This window comes from Austrofundulus limnaeus, unplaced genomic scaffold (assembly GCF_001266775.1).
Source record: "Austrofundulus limnaeus strain Quisiro unplaced genomic scaffold, Austrofundulus_limnaeus-1.0 Scaffold32, whole genome shotgun sequence".
NCBI classification, from domain to species: Eukaryota; Metazoa; Chordata; class Actinopteri; order Cyprinodontiformes; family Rivulidae; genus Austrofundulus; species Austrofundulus limnaeus.
Window position 1 is genome coordinate 2,708,084 of NW_013952434.1, and position 11,104 is coordinate 2,719,187.

At 43.6% G+C, this 11,104-nt stretch overlaps 1 protein-coding gene across 4 annotated transcripts in view; it reads left to right on the forward strand.

Annotated features, from left to right (window-relative positions):
* The window catches only part of atxn1a (ataxin 1a), a 105,039-nt gene extending 93,935 nt beyond the window's left edge, over window positions 1-11,104 (forward strand). For all 4 annotated transcript variants that reach the window (XM_014005865.1, XM_014005867.1, XM_014005866.1 and 1 more), the window contains 2 exons: window positions 731-2,927; window positions 4,877-11,104. In XM_014005865.1, coding sequence (XP_013861319.1) covers window positions 1,128-2,927; window positions 4,877-5,482 — 2,406 coding nt within the window. In that variant the 5' untranslated portion in view covers window positions 731-1,127 and the 3' untranslated portion in view covers window positions 5,483-11,104. The remainder of the gene's footprint in view (window positions 1-730; window positions 2,928-4,876) is intronic.

Consider the following 11,104-nt stretch of genomic DNA (forward strand, 5'->3'; position numbering starts at 1 on the left):
CTGAGTCCGGATATGAGACCGTGTCGTAAAAAGCAGTTGAAACGAGCTCACCTGTGACACTCTGAGCTTCAGAGCGAGATAGTAACAGATCCAAGCAGGCGACATGATGTGAAAAAAAGTGGGGGGGAGCAGTCCTGCACCTTAGTAATGATAACGAACTAATGACATTAGCGTGTGACTGGGCCGCTGCTGGAACAAGAACAAACATGTTCGTCTGTAATGGCAGCCGTCTACGGTGTTCTGAAAAGGTTTGCATCCCTGAAAAACGTTCCCCCACCAGAGGGGGCGCTCGCGAGTAGGAAGTAATCTGCTTTTCCCCCACAAGATGGCCCAAATCTCATGGGAATTCTCTGACTTTTGTGTTGGCGCCTCCTGGTGGACCATGTGTAAAATGCCAGAATTCATATGATGCTGCTACAGCTGATATATATTTGTTGTCAAAATACCTTTTAGTACATAYGTATGTTGTTAAAATAAAATGAACAGTTCAATGATCATTTTACTGATATGTATAAAGACTGCAAAGGCTGAAAAATCTTGAAGTCTGTATGAAATTGGAGGTAATTTGAGGATTAAATTTTTTATGCTTTTTAAGCTCATAAAAGAGGGGTCGTATTATACATGAGATCATATTATACATGCATAAATACGGTATATCGTGCCAAAAAAGCTGCTGTATGACTTTAGGAGTTCTTTTCTTTTACAACAGTTTGGTTTCTCTCCTCCACAGGTTTGTGCTGTGTGCGGCCAGGCTTTCCGTCGCAGGGAAATGATTCCGCATGAAGCACAGCGCACTCGGCCCCCCATCATCCTCTGCAACAGCAGCAGGTGTGACGACGTGACTCTCTCCCTCACCACACTTGGCTCACCTCTCAGCCGCTAAAACATTGCTGAATCGACTCCACTTCCTCCGACCCTTCCATATCTTCATCTTTAAACGCTGACTTAAAAAAGTAAATTAAAGTACAGACAATCAGCCGTTTTGGATTAAGAAGGAAGAAGACATATAACAAGCATTAAAGCTGATGGCGAAAGGAAAGTGAAAAAGTCGGAGTTAAAAGACAAAAGAAAAGGTTTTGGTTGAAATTTAAAGGAAGTGCAGTTAAAAGACGAGAGGGGAGATCAGCATGAAGTCGAACCAGGAGCGCAGTAATGAATGCCTGCCCCCCAAAAAGAGGGGCACGTCCAGCACGTTACCGTGTGAAAGTCGCTCTCCTACAATATCAGCTGTGGGTGACAGCCAGCGTGTGGACATCACGACCTGTCCTAGGGTGGCCGGTGGGAAAGAGAGCAGCACGGGTCCACACCTTAGCTCCAGTCAGTCTGACGGACCCCTTTATAAATCCCCCTCCTCTTTACCGGACTCTTCCTCACTGAAGCTAGTGTCAGCACTTCCTACAGTGTACACACCCCCCCTATCACAGTCCACAGTGGGAGGAACTGTCCATTACACGCAGCTGCCTCCCAATATGCAGTTTATAACTTCAACCTATACACCTCCATACGCAGGTTATATTTCCCCTCAGCTACTACCACCTCCTCCTCCACCTCCCCCGCTCTCCTCCTCCTCGTCCTCAGCCACACACAGACCTTCGTACRTGGAGACGGCGTCCGCCTCCAAACGCCATCAGCAGCGAGCGAGCACGGGCCGCACCTCCATGCCTCCTCCATCCACGGACCCCGTCCCTCACCACGTCCAGATGTCGACGTCGCCGCGRACCGTGCCTTCGCCGCACCACCAAGGAGGCGCTCACCTTCCGTCCCAGGCCGCGCATCCCCACTACACTTTGGGAGCGGGCTCATCCCAGCTCGTGGTAAAATACTCAGACGGACCCACCAGGAAAGAGGAAGCCGGGTCCAGACACAGGGAGCTGCTCAACGGGGAGCTGGAGCGAGTCCGACGGATTGGACCGCCATCGGAGTCCAGTCTCTCAAAGTCAGGGAGTAAATCCAGGGAGGCCACGTCCTCTTTGTCTTCCTATGAGGCCCGCCAGCTCGTTCTACCATCAGACTACTCTGCCCCGGATCACTTAGGCCTGAGAACCTCTGTCATGTTGATGCCTAATAGCCATGGAGACCACCACTTGGTGCCACCCAGAGCCAGCCCTGAAAAGCTGACAGCTTCTGCCCCCACACACCTGGAAAAAGGTGGCATCGGCATGGGCAAGCCTGTCAGTCGCACAGCCTCCTCATCCAACACCACCTGTTCTTTCACGTTTCCACCTCCGCAGAGTGCAGACAGTCTGAAAGCAGCTGTCGGCACAATGTCACCCCAGACTGTGATCCAGACCACCCACAATGCTACAGAGCCACTGTCAATGGGACTCCCCWCTACCACGATCTACCCACAGCCTCCTATTATTGGCTACATAGCGGGGGCCGGAGGGAGCAGCTACCACACCAGCCTACATCAACACTTACTCATTCCAGGCACCCAGCCGGTCATCATCCCTGTCAGTGGAGGTGGAGTCCCCACACTGGAACCGGTAACCTCCCACATGACGTCCTCTACCCAAGCCTCGTCTTTTCCTGCTACACTCCCGCACACGTACATCGCCGCCGCCCATAAAGGAGAAGCTCTGGACGCCCAAAGCAGTTCGATCCACGTGGCTCCGTCAGGTGCGGTGGTCCAAGCTCAGATTCACCTCCCCATCATTCCCACCTCGCCCGGGCTGGTCGCGGCCTCCACTCCCCCCGCCCCTTCCACTCCTTCTCTCCCGCCGTACTTYGTCAAGGGCTCCATCATCCAGCTGGCCGACGGGGAGCTGAAACGCGTGGAGGACCTGAAGACGGACGACTTCATCCAGAGCGCGGAGATCAGCAGCGACCTGAAAATCGATTCGTCCACGGTGGTGCGGATCGAAGGGAGCCACGTCTCGCCTAACTCTGCGGTCGTTCAGTTCGCCGTTGGGGAGCATCGCACGCAGGTGAGCAAAAGGCTGGAAACTTGAAGTGATGCTTCACCTCTTTTAAAGTGAAGCTCTGTGGAACGGTAATGAACAACCATTAACGTACCTGTTTGTCTTCCAATGATGAATTCATGATCTGATTGATGAACTAATGTTTAGCTCACACCATGTTGGACTGCTGCCATAAAAAACAACTCCAGTCTTAAAAATTTCATAGCAATGCATCCAAATTGTATTTTATAAACATTAGCATCTTTGTCAATTTAACAATTCACTGTTTTCCTAACACAGGAAGTGCCACAGCTAGCTGCTGCTGTGGCTATTTAGAAAATAGTATTCATGTTTTGGGATTAGAGTTGCGCGCACTTATTTACACTTTTGTTTCTTTAAGACAGTTGCTCAGTTTAATCTGTCCRTGCATCGACTTGTCTGCCAGCACATTTCCAACCATCTTTTCTTACCGGGCTTCTCTTTAAAAAAAAAAAACGACCATCTTTCAAAGCCTCAGCTGTCTCTAATGTTCTACTKTTTCCTTTCCTAAGGAGAGGTGGTAGCAACTTTCATTCCAGATACAGTAAAAATTATATATAACAAGAGGAAAACTATCTGCTGACATTTCTTTGAGCAGGTTCTGGAAACATCCTAAACTTGTATCATTTTTGAAATCGTTCTCTCTGGCGCTCACTGCCTCACTCTTCCTTTTGTTCAGCCCACCCTCACTGAGCAAACTTGCCGATTCATCTTCATCTTTGTAACTTCCTCCTCTTCCCTCTCCATTCTCTCTGCGCTGCTTCACATCTTTCTTTGCTTCAGTTGCTTCTCATGTTTATTCTCTTTCTTCACTGTTCTGGTCTTTTCTCAAAGCTGCCTCCTCTGCTGCTCTTTCATTTTATTTGATATTTTTAAATCAAATAATACTGCAATCCCCACCTAGTGTTTGATGTTTAAAATTACAGTTAAAAAATATGTGAAACATTTTCACTGGATAAAAATCTTTAGTTTTCTTCATGTTTATTGTGTTTTTTACTTACATGTAGCATGTATTAAAATCTAATAACAGATCTGTATTTAGCTTAACAATCTTTGTTATAAATAGTTCGTTGTAGTTTACAGTGTTCCAATCTTGTTGCTGCTAAAACACAACTTTAATTAAAAAAAGACTAAATTATTTGGCACAACAGCAGGAACATTAATTTGAAAAGACAAGTTTTCATCATATTGTTAAACCACTGCATTACCTGATATACACCATGAACCACAATGCCAGGTCATTTCTTTTTTTTAACTCAAAATGTTTATCTACTGCTTTCAAGTATTTTCAGTTTTTAAGAAGCTCCTCTTAAAGGGGATTTATGGCAGTGATCATTTGTTGATAATCTCTTTTAGTGAGTTTTGTTTTAAGACTTAAAGTGGAATTTTGGCAAAAATCTTTCTACGTTTTATTTCTGAGTTAAATGGTTCCTTTGTCCAGACACTGAAATGGCATTAAAATTGTTCATCCTTTAACCTGCATGATTATTTATCAGGTAAACCTTTGACTGCGTCGGTCTGGAAATGGTTCTTTGGTCCTTGGTGTCAAGGAGAAATAAAWTCAGTAAATGACAGCTGTGCTAAAGGGAAAACCAAACCCTCACTGGCTGCCTGATGTTTTCTACTCTTCTGTGATTGGTTGTAAATTAAAAATATGGCTTCATAAACAGTATTCAGTCGATGGATTTAGTCTCTGCTTTGAGGATTTGTAATTTTAGTAAATGAGATGAAGGKTTTAGTTGTAGTCATCTTATGAAAATGGAAGATATGAGAAAAGGAGTGGCCATGGCTAATACTGAAAGCCTTCTGGCAGATCAGTCATGTTAATTCATTCACTTTTRAGCTCATTTCTTAAAGTGCACCTTTAAAGCAGATTTGCACAGCAAGCAGCAAAAGTGTTTATTTTTGAGTATTTTTTCTGATTCTCTTTCCTCCAGGTTAGTGTGGAGGTCTTGCTGGAGTACCCCTTCTTCGTCTTTGGCCAAGGATGGTCTTCGTGCTGCCCCGACCGGACCACCCAGCTTCTGGAGCTGCCTTGCACCAAGCTTTCTGTGGGAGATGTTTGTATTTCACTCACTCTAAAGAACCTGAAGAACGGATCTCTGAAGAAGACTCAGCCTTCGGAGCCAAGTGCCCACACTTCTGTCCCACCCTCGAGCCACGAGCACCTCAAACCCCCCAGAGCTGTCTCCGACGCCCCCCAGAGCTGCAGTGGAGGGAACTCTAGGCACAGAGAGAGGGAGAACGGGATCRGCCAGCGAGGGAGCGGTGAAAGTGGGATCGGGAGCGGCGAGGGTTCCAGCGTGGAAAACGGAGATGTCATGTTTGGAGAAAGGGGATCTGTTTCCAAAGGTCAGGTGGGCAGCAGCACAGAAGCCGGCTCCAGTAGGCCAACGGGACGCAGGAAGAGGAGATGGTCTGCCCCCGAGGGTCGAAAAATAGAAAAATCTGAGGAGGAGCCACCTTTGACCTTGCCTAAACCTTCCTTCATCCCTCACGAGGTGAAAGTCAGCATTGAGGGAAGGTCGAATATTGGCAAGTAAATGTTAGGACTGTTAAAAAGCTTTGGGATTTWAAAAAAACATCAAAGGAGTCTAAAGAAAAAAAGGAAAGCCCACATTAATGTTTCATTTGTCTTTTCTGTTAGTTTTTTTTTCTTTCTTTTTTTTCTATCTTGAATACTGTACTGTAGAGGTAACCTCACCTTACAGCGCTATCACCTTACATTATATCACAGAAGCAAACTGGTGCCGTTTTGGTGATTTTTGTGCTGAATTTATTGGAGGCTCTGTGGCACACTGACGCAATGCTTGAGGGCTCTTGCTCAGCCATCTCCACTTTTACACATTTCTCCAAATTCAGGGGCTGCGTCCTCCGAAGGACTCGGCGTATCGGTCTAACTGGTCTACGTGCGCCAGGTGCTTTGTTGACAGCGAAGACCGAAAGAAAGGGACTGTGGCTTTGGACGGTCTAGCCTCGACGCAGCTCCTGTTTTTGGACTCAGCTAACGTGTAGCTTTTGTAGCACCCTTAGCTTCCTGACAGTGATTTCATTCCTTTGGACAAAAATACTTCCCTCCCAGAAAAAAAAAACTCTGCCCCACCAAGCGGCACCACTTCGTCTGACCCTGAGAAGGAAGAATTTTGTTTGGAATCAAATCACGATTGGGAACTGTAAGCCTGTCACGTGATTTTCAGCATCACGACAGCCTCAACAGGAAGTGATCAGGTAGCGCCAGAGTGCCACACAGCAGAGAGGGAACAACGCTCACTCTGCTCAGATTAACGGCAGCGGAGTCTTTTCTTTCAATTGTAGCATTTTAGTTTTACTCGTCTTTAAACCGCTCATATTCTGTCTCACCAGGTAGTTGCTTTAAATTATTGTCAAAAACCTAAATCAGGGGTCATTTATTAGTCCTTTGGTTGAGCCCAGGTGGGACATWGTTAGTGTGTAAATGTGATGACTAATATACGTGCAAAACACACTGGGTTGGTGAGCGAGGGAGGAAGACAGGATTGCAGACAATTCTGATTGTATTTAATGAATTACTTTATTATTTTTTTATATATTCATAAAATAGCTGTTGAGAGGAACAGAGAGGTTCTGCACGTCAGCTCTGAGAGGGTCAGGATGTTTCAAATCACTTTGTAACACACCTGTCGCATTAACATACTGCCAACAGATTTAAATTGTCTCTTTATTTACACTGTACTGTATGTTTTTTTTATTAATATTTGGACTATGATAGAAAATAGCAGCAGCACTTTGGAAAGCTTTTCGGAGGAAGGTGACAGAGTCGTTCAGTAGAGCAGACGTGCCATGGAATCAGAAAGCAGTGGAYGAATGTGACGACGATCTTAGTCGAGGCAAAATGTTGGATTTAAAAATGATTTTATTTTATTTTTTTAAGCTCTGAAAAGGATAAAGTCAAGTATTGGAATGTGTTTTGACAGTTTGGTCTCATGAGCAGAGAAAAAAAGGCTTTTTAACATCCCAGGAATGTTCTATACTAAAGTGAGCGCTCAGAAACTCTCACCGCATCATTTTGAAAGTTGTAACGTGTGCGTGAATGTGTCCATAAACCCACACATGCTTCAAAATTGCAGACAAAACAGTACAGATCATCCCTGAAATCTACAATACGTACTGTATTTTTAACACTCGAAGAGTTTCTGCAGATGCAAACGTTTCGGTGCATGAGGTCCCTCCTGCAGACGCTAGAGGACTGGTGGTGGATTGGTGCACACTGCTAACAGGACAAACTGATTTGTGGTGCGTTTATGTATGAGTGGAAGTTAAAGAGTGTATGCACATTGTGTATAGGCAACAAAGATATATATATATATATATAAAGATAAAGGCAATGTCCAGTGTTTCTACTTCGATTCTTTGAAGAATCTTGCGATTTGCACATCAGGAGGAAGGAGTTGGTTATRGAGACGTGACGTTTTGAGGAAACTGTCCTGAGACAAGCCCTAAACCACACGACACACTGGAGGAAACCAGGGTTGTTTTTTCACCTAACCACATTGACAGCAAAATGTTTTTTTTCAACAGCTCAGATGACAAATTACAATAAATTATTCAAGCATCGATACAGAGCAGAATACATGTGCCTGCCTACTGAATTCAATTATTTTAGGTGTCACCCAGTTAGATTCTCCTTGCAGTTTCCAGTCTGGGTTGGTCAGGTGTGYGTGTGATGAGGTGTTTTGTTTTAATAGTAGCTTAGACAGCCAAATGTCTGGATCACTGAGATGTACCTTAACGGATGTGTTTGCCCGGTGTTGGATAGTTGAAACGTTAAAGCAGCGGTGTTAAAGGTTAAACATTGTTACAGACTTGTTCCGGCAGATTGAAATCTCTGAAAAGGGACGGTTAAGATCTTCTGAAGCAGGACTCTGTGGAGGTTGAAGTTGTTTTAAGATGACAGCAGTCTGTTGAGAATTAAGCCCATTATTTCTCACAATTTTAGGCACTTTCACAAAACACTTCAAGCCAAGACTCGTTCTGTTTCATTGTGATTTCTGGAAGAACGAAAGCAGAACGTCAGCCTCTCAGTGTTGCGCCTATAAGGTAGCAACGGAGCCGTAACATTTGACTTGAGAGAAGCTAAAAATATCTTCAAACTCAAGGATATAGTGCTGCCACCTAGTGGCGAGCTTTAAAAACCTACACAACAATAAGCAGATTCATTAAGAGAGAAAACTGACAAAACTTTACATTTAGATAAAAGTTTAGTCAACCTCGAAGAAAAAAAAWTTGTGTTTTTAAAACTCCATCATCCACACTGCTGAGTTCTGCTCCATGTTTCCTTTTGTTTCACGATCCTTGCTTCATCTCTGAAATCTTTTGTCTAAATGGGACGCGGCCAACACAAGTGTTTTGTGGAAGTGCCTGATGACGGTAGTTAAAAGTTTCAGTTTGATTAACACGCTGCTGGCCCCAAGAGCTTCTGAAGATGATGTCTTCCTGCAGGGATTTATGTTGTCCGCCCTACAGATAATAAAAACACAACTAACACAAAGGGGTTCAACGTTTCCGGTTGTGGGAGTTTGATAAGTTGACGGCAGGATGGGTGGACGTGTGTTCAGATGGARGAGAAATCAATGGATTGTTGGTTGAATGAGACCCCAAACAAGATTTAAAAAGACTTTATTTTTTATAATAAAACAGGGTTTTCAGATTTAATTTTCCCTCCTTTCCTAGTCACTGTTATCATGACTAGTAATAGCAGTATGTTTGCATGTTTTGCCATTTGTGTGTGTGTGTGTGTGTGTTAAATGATTCTGTCTGTTTTCTCCCTTACAACGAAATGAGCAATGAAATAGTAGGAATACATTAAAACAAACCTCTTAGCCACTCAAACCAGTCAAATCAGGTAAAAAAAMMMMAAAACGAAGCCAAAGCCAAATGATTCTGTTGCTTTGGTTAGTTTAAAAAAGCAATAGTACAGCAATGTTCAGGCACTCTCATTGTATAAGAATAAAGCATTCTCTGCAATAAACATTTAATAATAATAGTAATAACAATTCTCCAGCACTACAACCAAAACAGTTATGCCTAAAGAGAAAATAAAAGTGTGTATAGCAGATAATATTTTCAGAAGCTAATATATCTGAATGTGATTTCTTTAGCTGAAACGTTTCCCCTGTATCGCCCATTTTAGGTTCCAGAAATTGCAGTTGCAGCGCTAGTTGCTAGTTTTCAGGGAAGACTTTTTTTATATATGCAGTAACTGAATCAAACCCCCGAAACCTCCTCTGTCTCTGGTGGTCGGTCAGAAACAGCTGAACTTTACCAGCAGCATCTGACTCCGCCCCCAGCTCTGCCTCGTTGCCACGACTACGTAGTGACCTCATTAACTTTGTTTCAGGTACCCAATCATAGCCAGCCAGCCTCAACAAGCACCTCCCCCCTTGAGGCGAAGCAATCGTATTATCCCCACCCCCTAACAACCGTTAGCTACCTTTTCAGCGCGAACAGGCCTGGACTTCCTGTTCCTGTCATGATGTTGTCTTTTAACTTAAAGGAGACATATCGTGCTTTTAAATCCTTTTTTTACATTAAATCGGTCAGTTTTGGGTCTTTATTAAGTGTCTATAAAAAAATGTCAGACTTGTCCATCCAGCCTTAAATGTTGGAGTCTGACTCAGAGAYGATGAATTTGTAGTTGGTAAGTCCGGACCTGATTTCCTTACTTGGCAGTTCCGTTGCAAATTCTGTGACGTATTCGTTCAGAAAGTGTCATAAAAAATAGCGAAAACTGAAAGAGTTGACCCAGCCACAACAAAGTCCACAACAAAATGCATTTAATGGYTAAAAAAGTGGATTTTGCWTGATATGTCCCCCTTATTAATGATAAGCAGACGTGACCATGCAGTTTAATTATCCATGGATAAACGCATGCCTGCTTCAAATCAGCCTAACATGTAGGAAAACAGAAAGTTTATTTTTATTTCTAACTCAAGTKTACCCCACTTTTATCCCCGTGAAATATGTCATAATCTGCAATACTTACATTTTGTTCCCTCCCTTTTAACCGTGCCAAGTGTGTGCAGTCAGACTCCCAGGATCTCATCCTCATTAGAAGCTTTTGTATTTTGATGTCTGTTGCTGTGCAGCATCTTTAAGATGATAGTCAGGATGTTTTTACAAAGAAACAAAACCAACAACAATTTCCCTGTAATCCACCCCCCCCCCCCCTTCTGCCCGTGTGGCCTTCCTCAGTGTGTGTGTGTCTGCATGTGTGTAGTGTGTTCAAACACGTATGGGTGCGTTTAGTATAATCTCTAATTGTCTGTGCGATCGTAAAGCCTGACCCTCGATGGTTCACGGTGAGAACCCACAGGAAAAAGAAACCTCATCGCTCGTGGGGACCACTTTTTTTGTAATAAAAAAAGAGAGAAAAAAATTTACAAAAAATAAGAAATAAAAAACAATCAGCAGAGATGCACATGTAAGTAGTTGTAAAAAGACTTGATAATGTTTCAGCACTTTCTAATCCTAGGATGGGCTCGGTCTAACCCCTCTGTCTCAGACTGAAACCTGTCCTGGGGGGGTAACATTCATTCAAAACAGAGAATGACTTTGTTGTTGTTGTTGTCGTTGTTGTTGTTGTTGTTTTTAAATAAAAAAGGTGACTATTGAAAGACAGATGGCTCAAGTTCTTTGCACATCGCCGTAACCTTTGTTTGTGCTCCGTCTCACTTGGCGCCCGGTGCGTTTTTCTTTTTCTTTTTTTAAATTTTTTTTTTTTTTGGGGGGGGGGGGGGTCCAACGGGCCGAGGTGTCAGGTGATTTCTTGTTTCATTTGCTGAGTTTAAAGATTGTTCCCACCTCGTACCAACCAGGTTGGGCCATTTCTCAGTTTGAGCTCTAATTTGGCAGATCTGTTTGACAGCTTGGTTTGGATGTGTGGTGTGAAAAAACAGTTGCTTTGTTTGCATAATCTTTGGTGCAGGAGCTTTTTTTTTCCTTGTCTCCTTGTAGCACTCATTTTATTGTCAGGGGACGTAAAACTATGTCAAGAATGTGTCATTGTTGATTCTTATGACAGGCTTCCTCACTGGAGGAGCACCACTTATAATATCTTTTTTTTTTTGGCTTTTTCTTGCACAACTTGACAAATAAAATGAATGTTGGTGTGTGAGCTGTTTGATCAG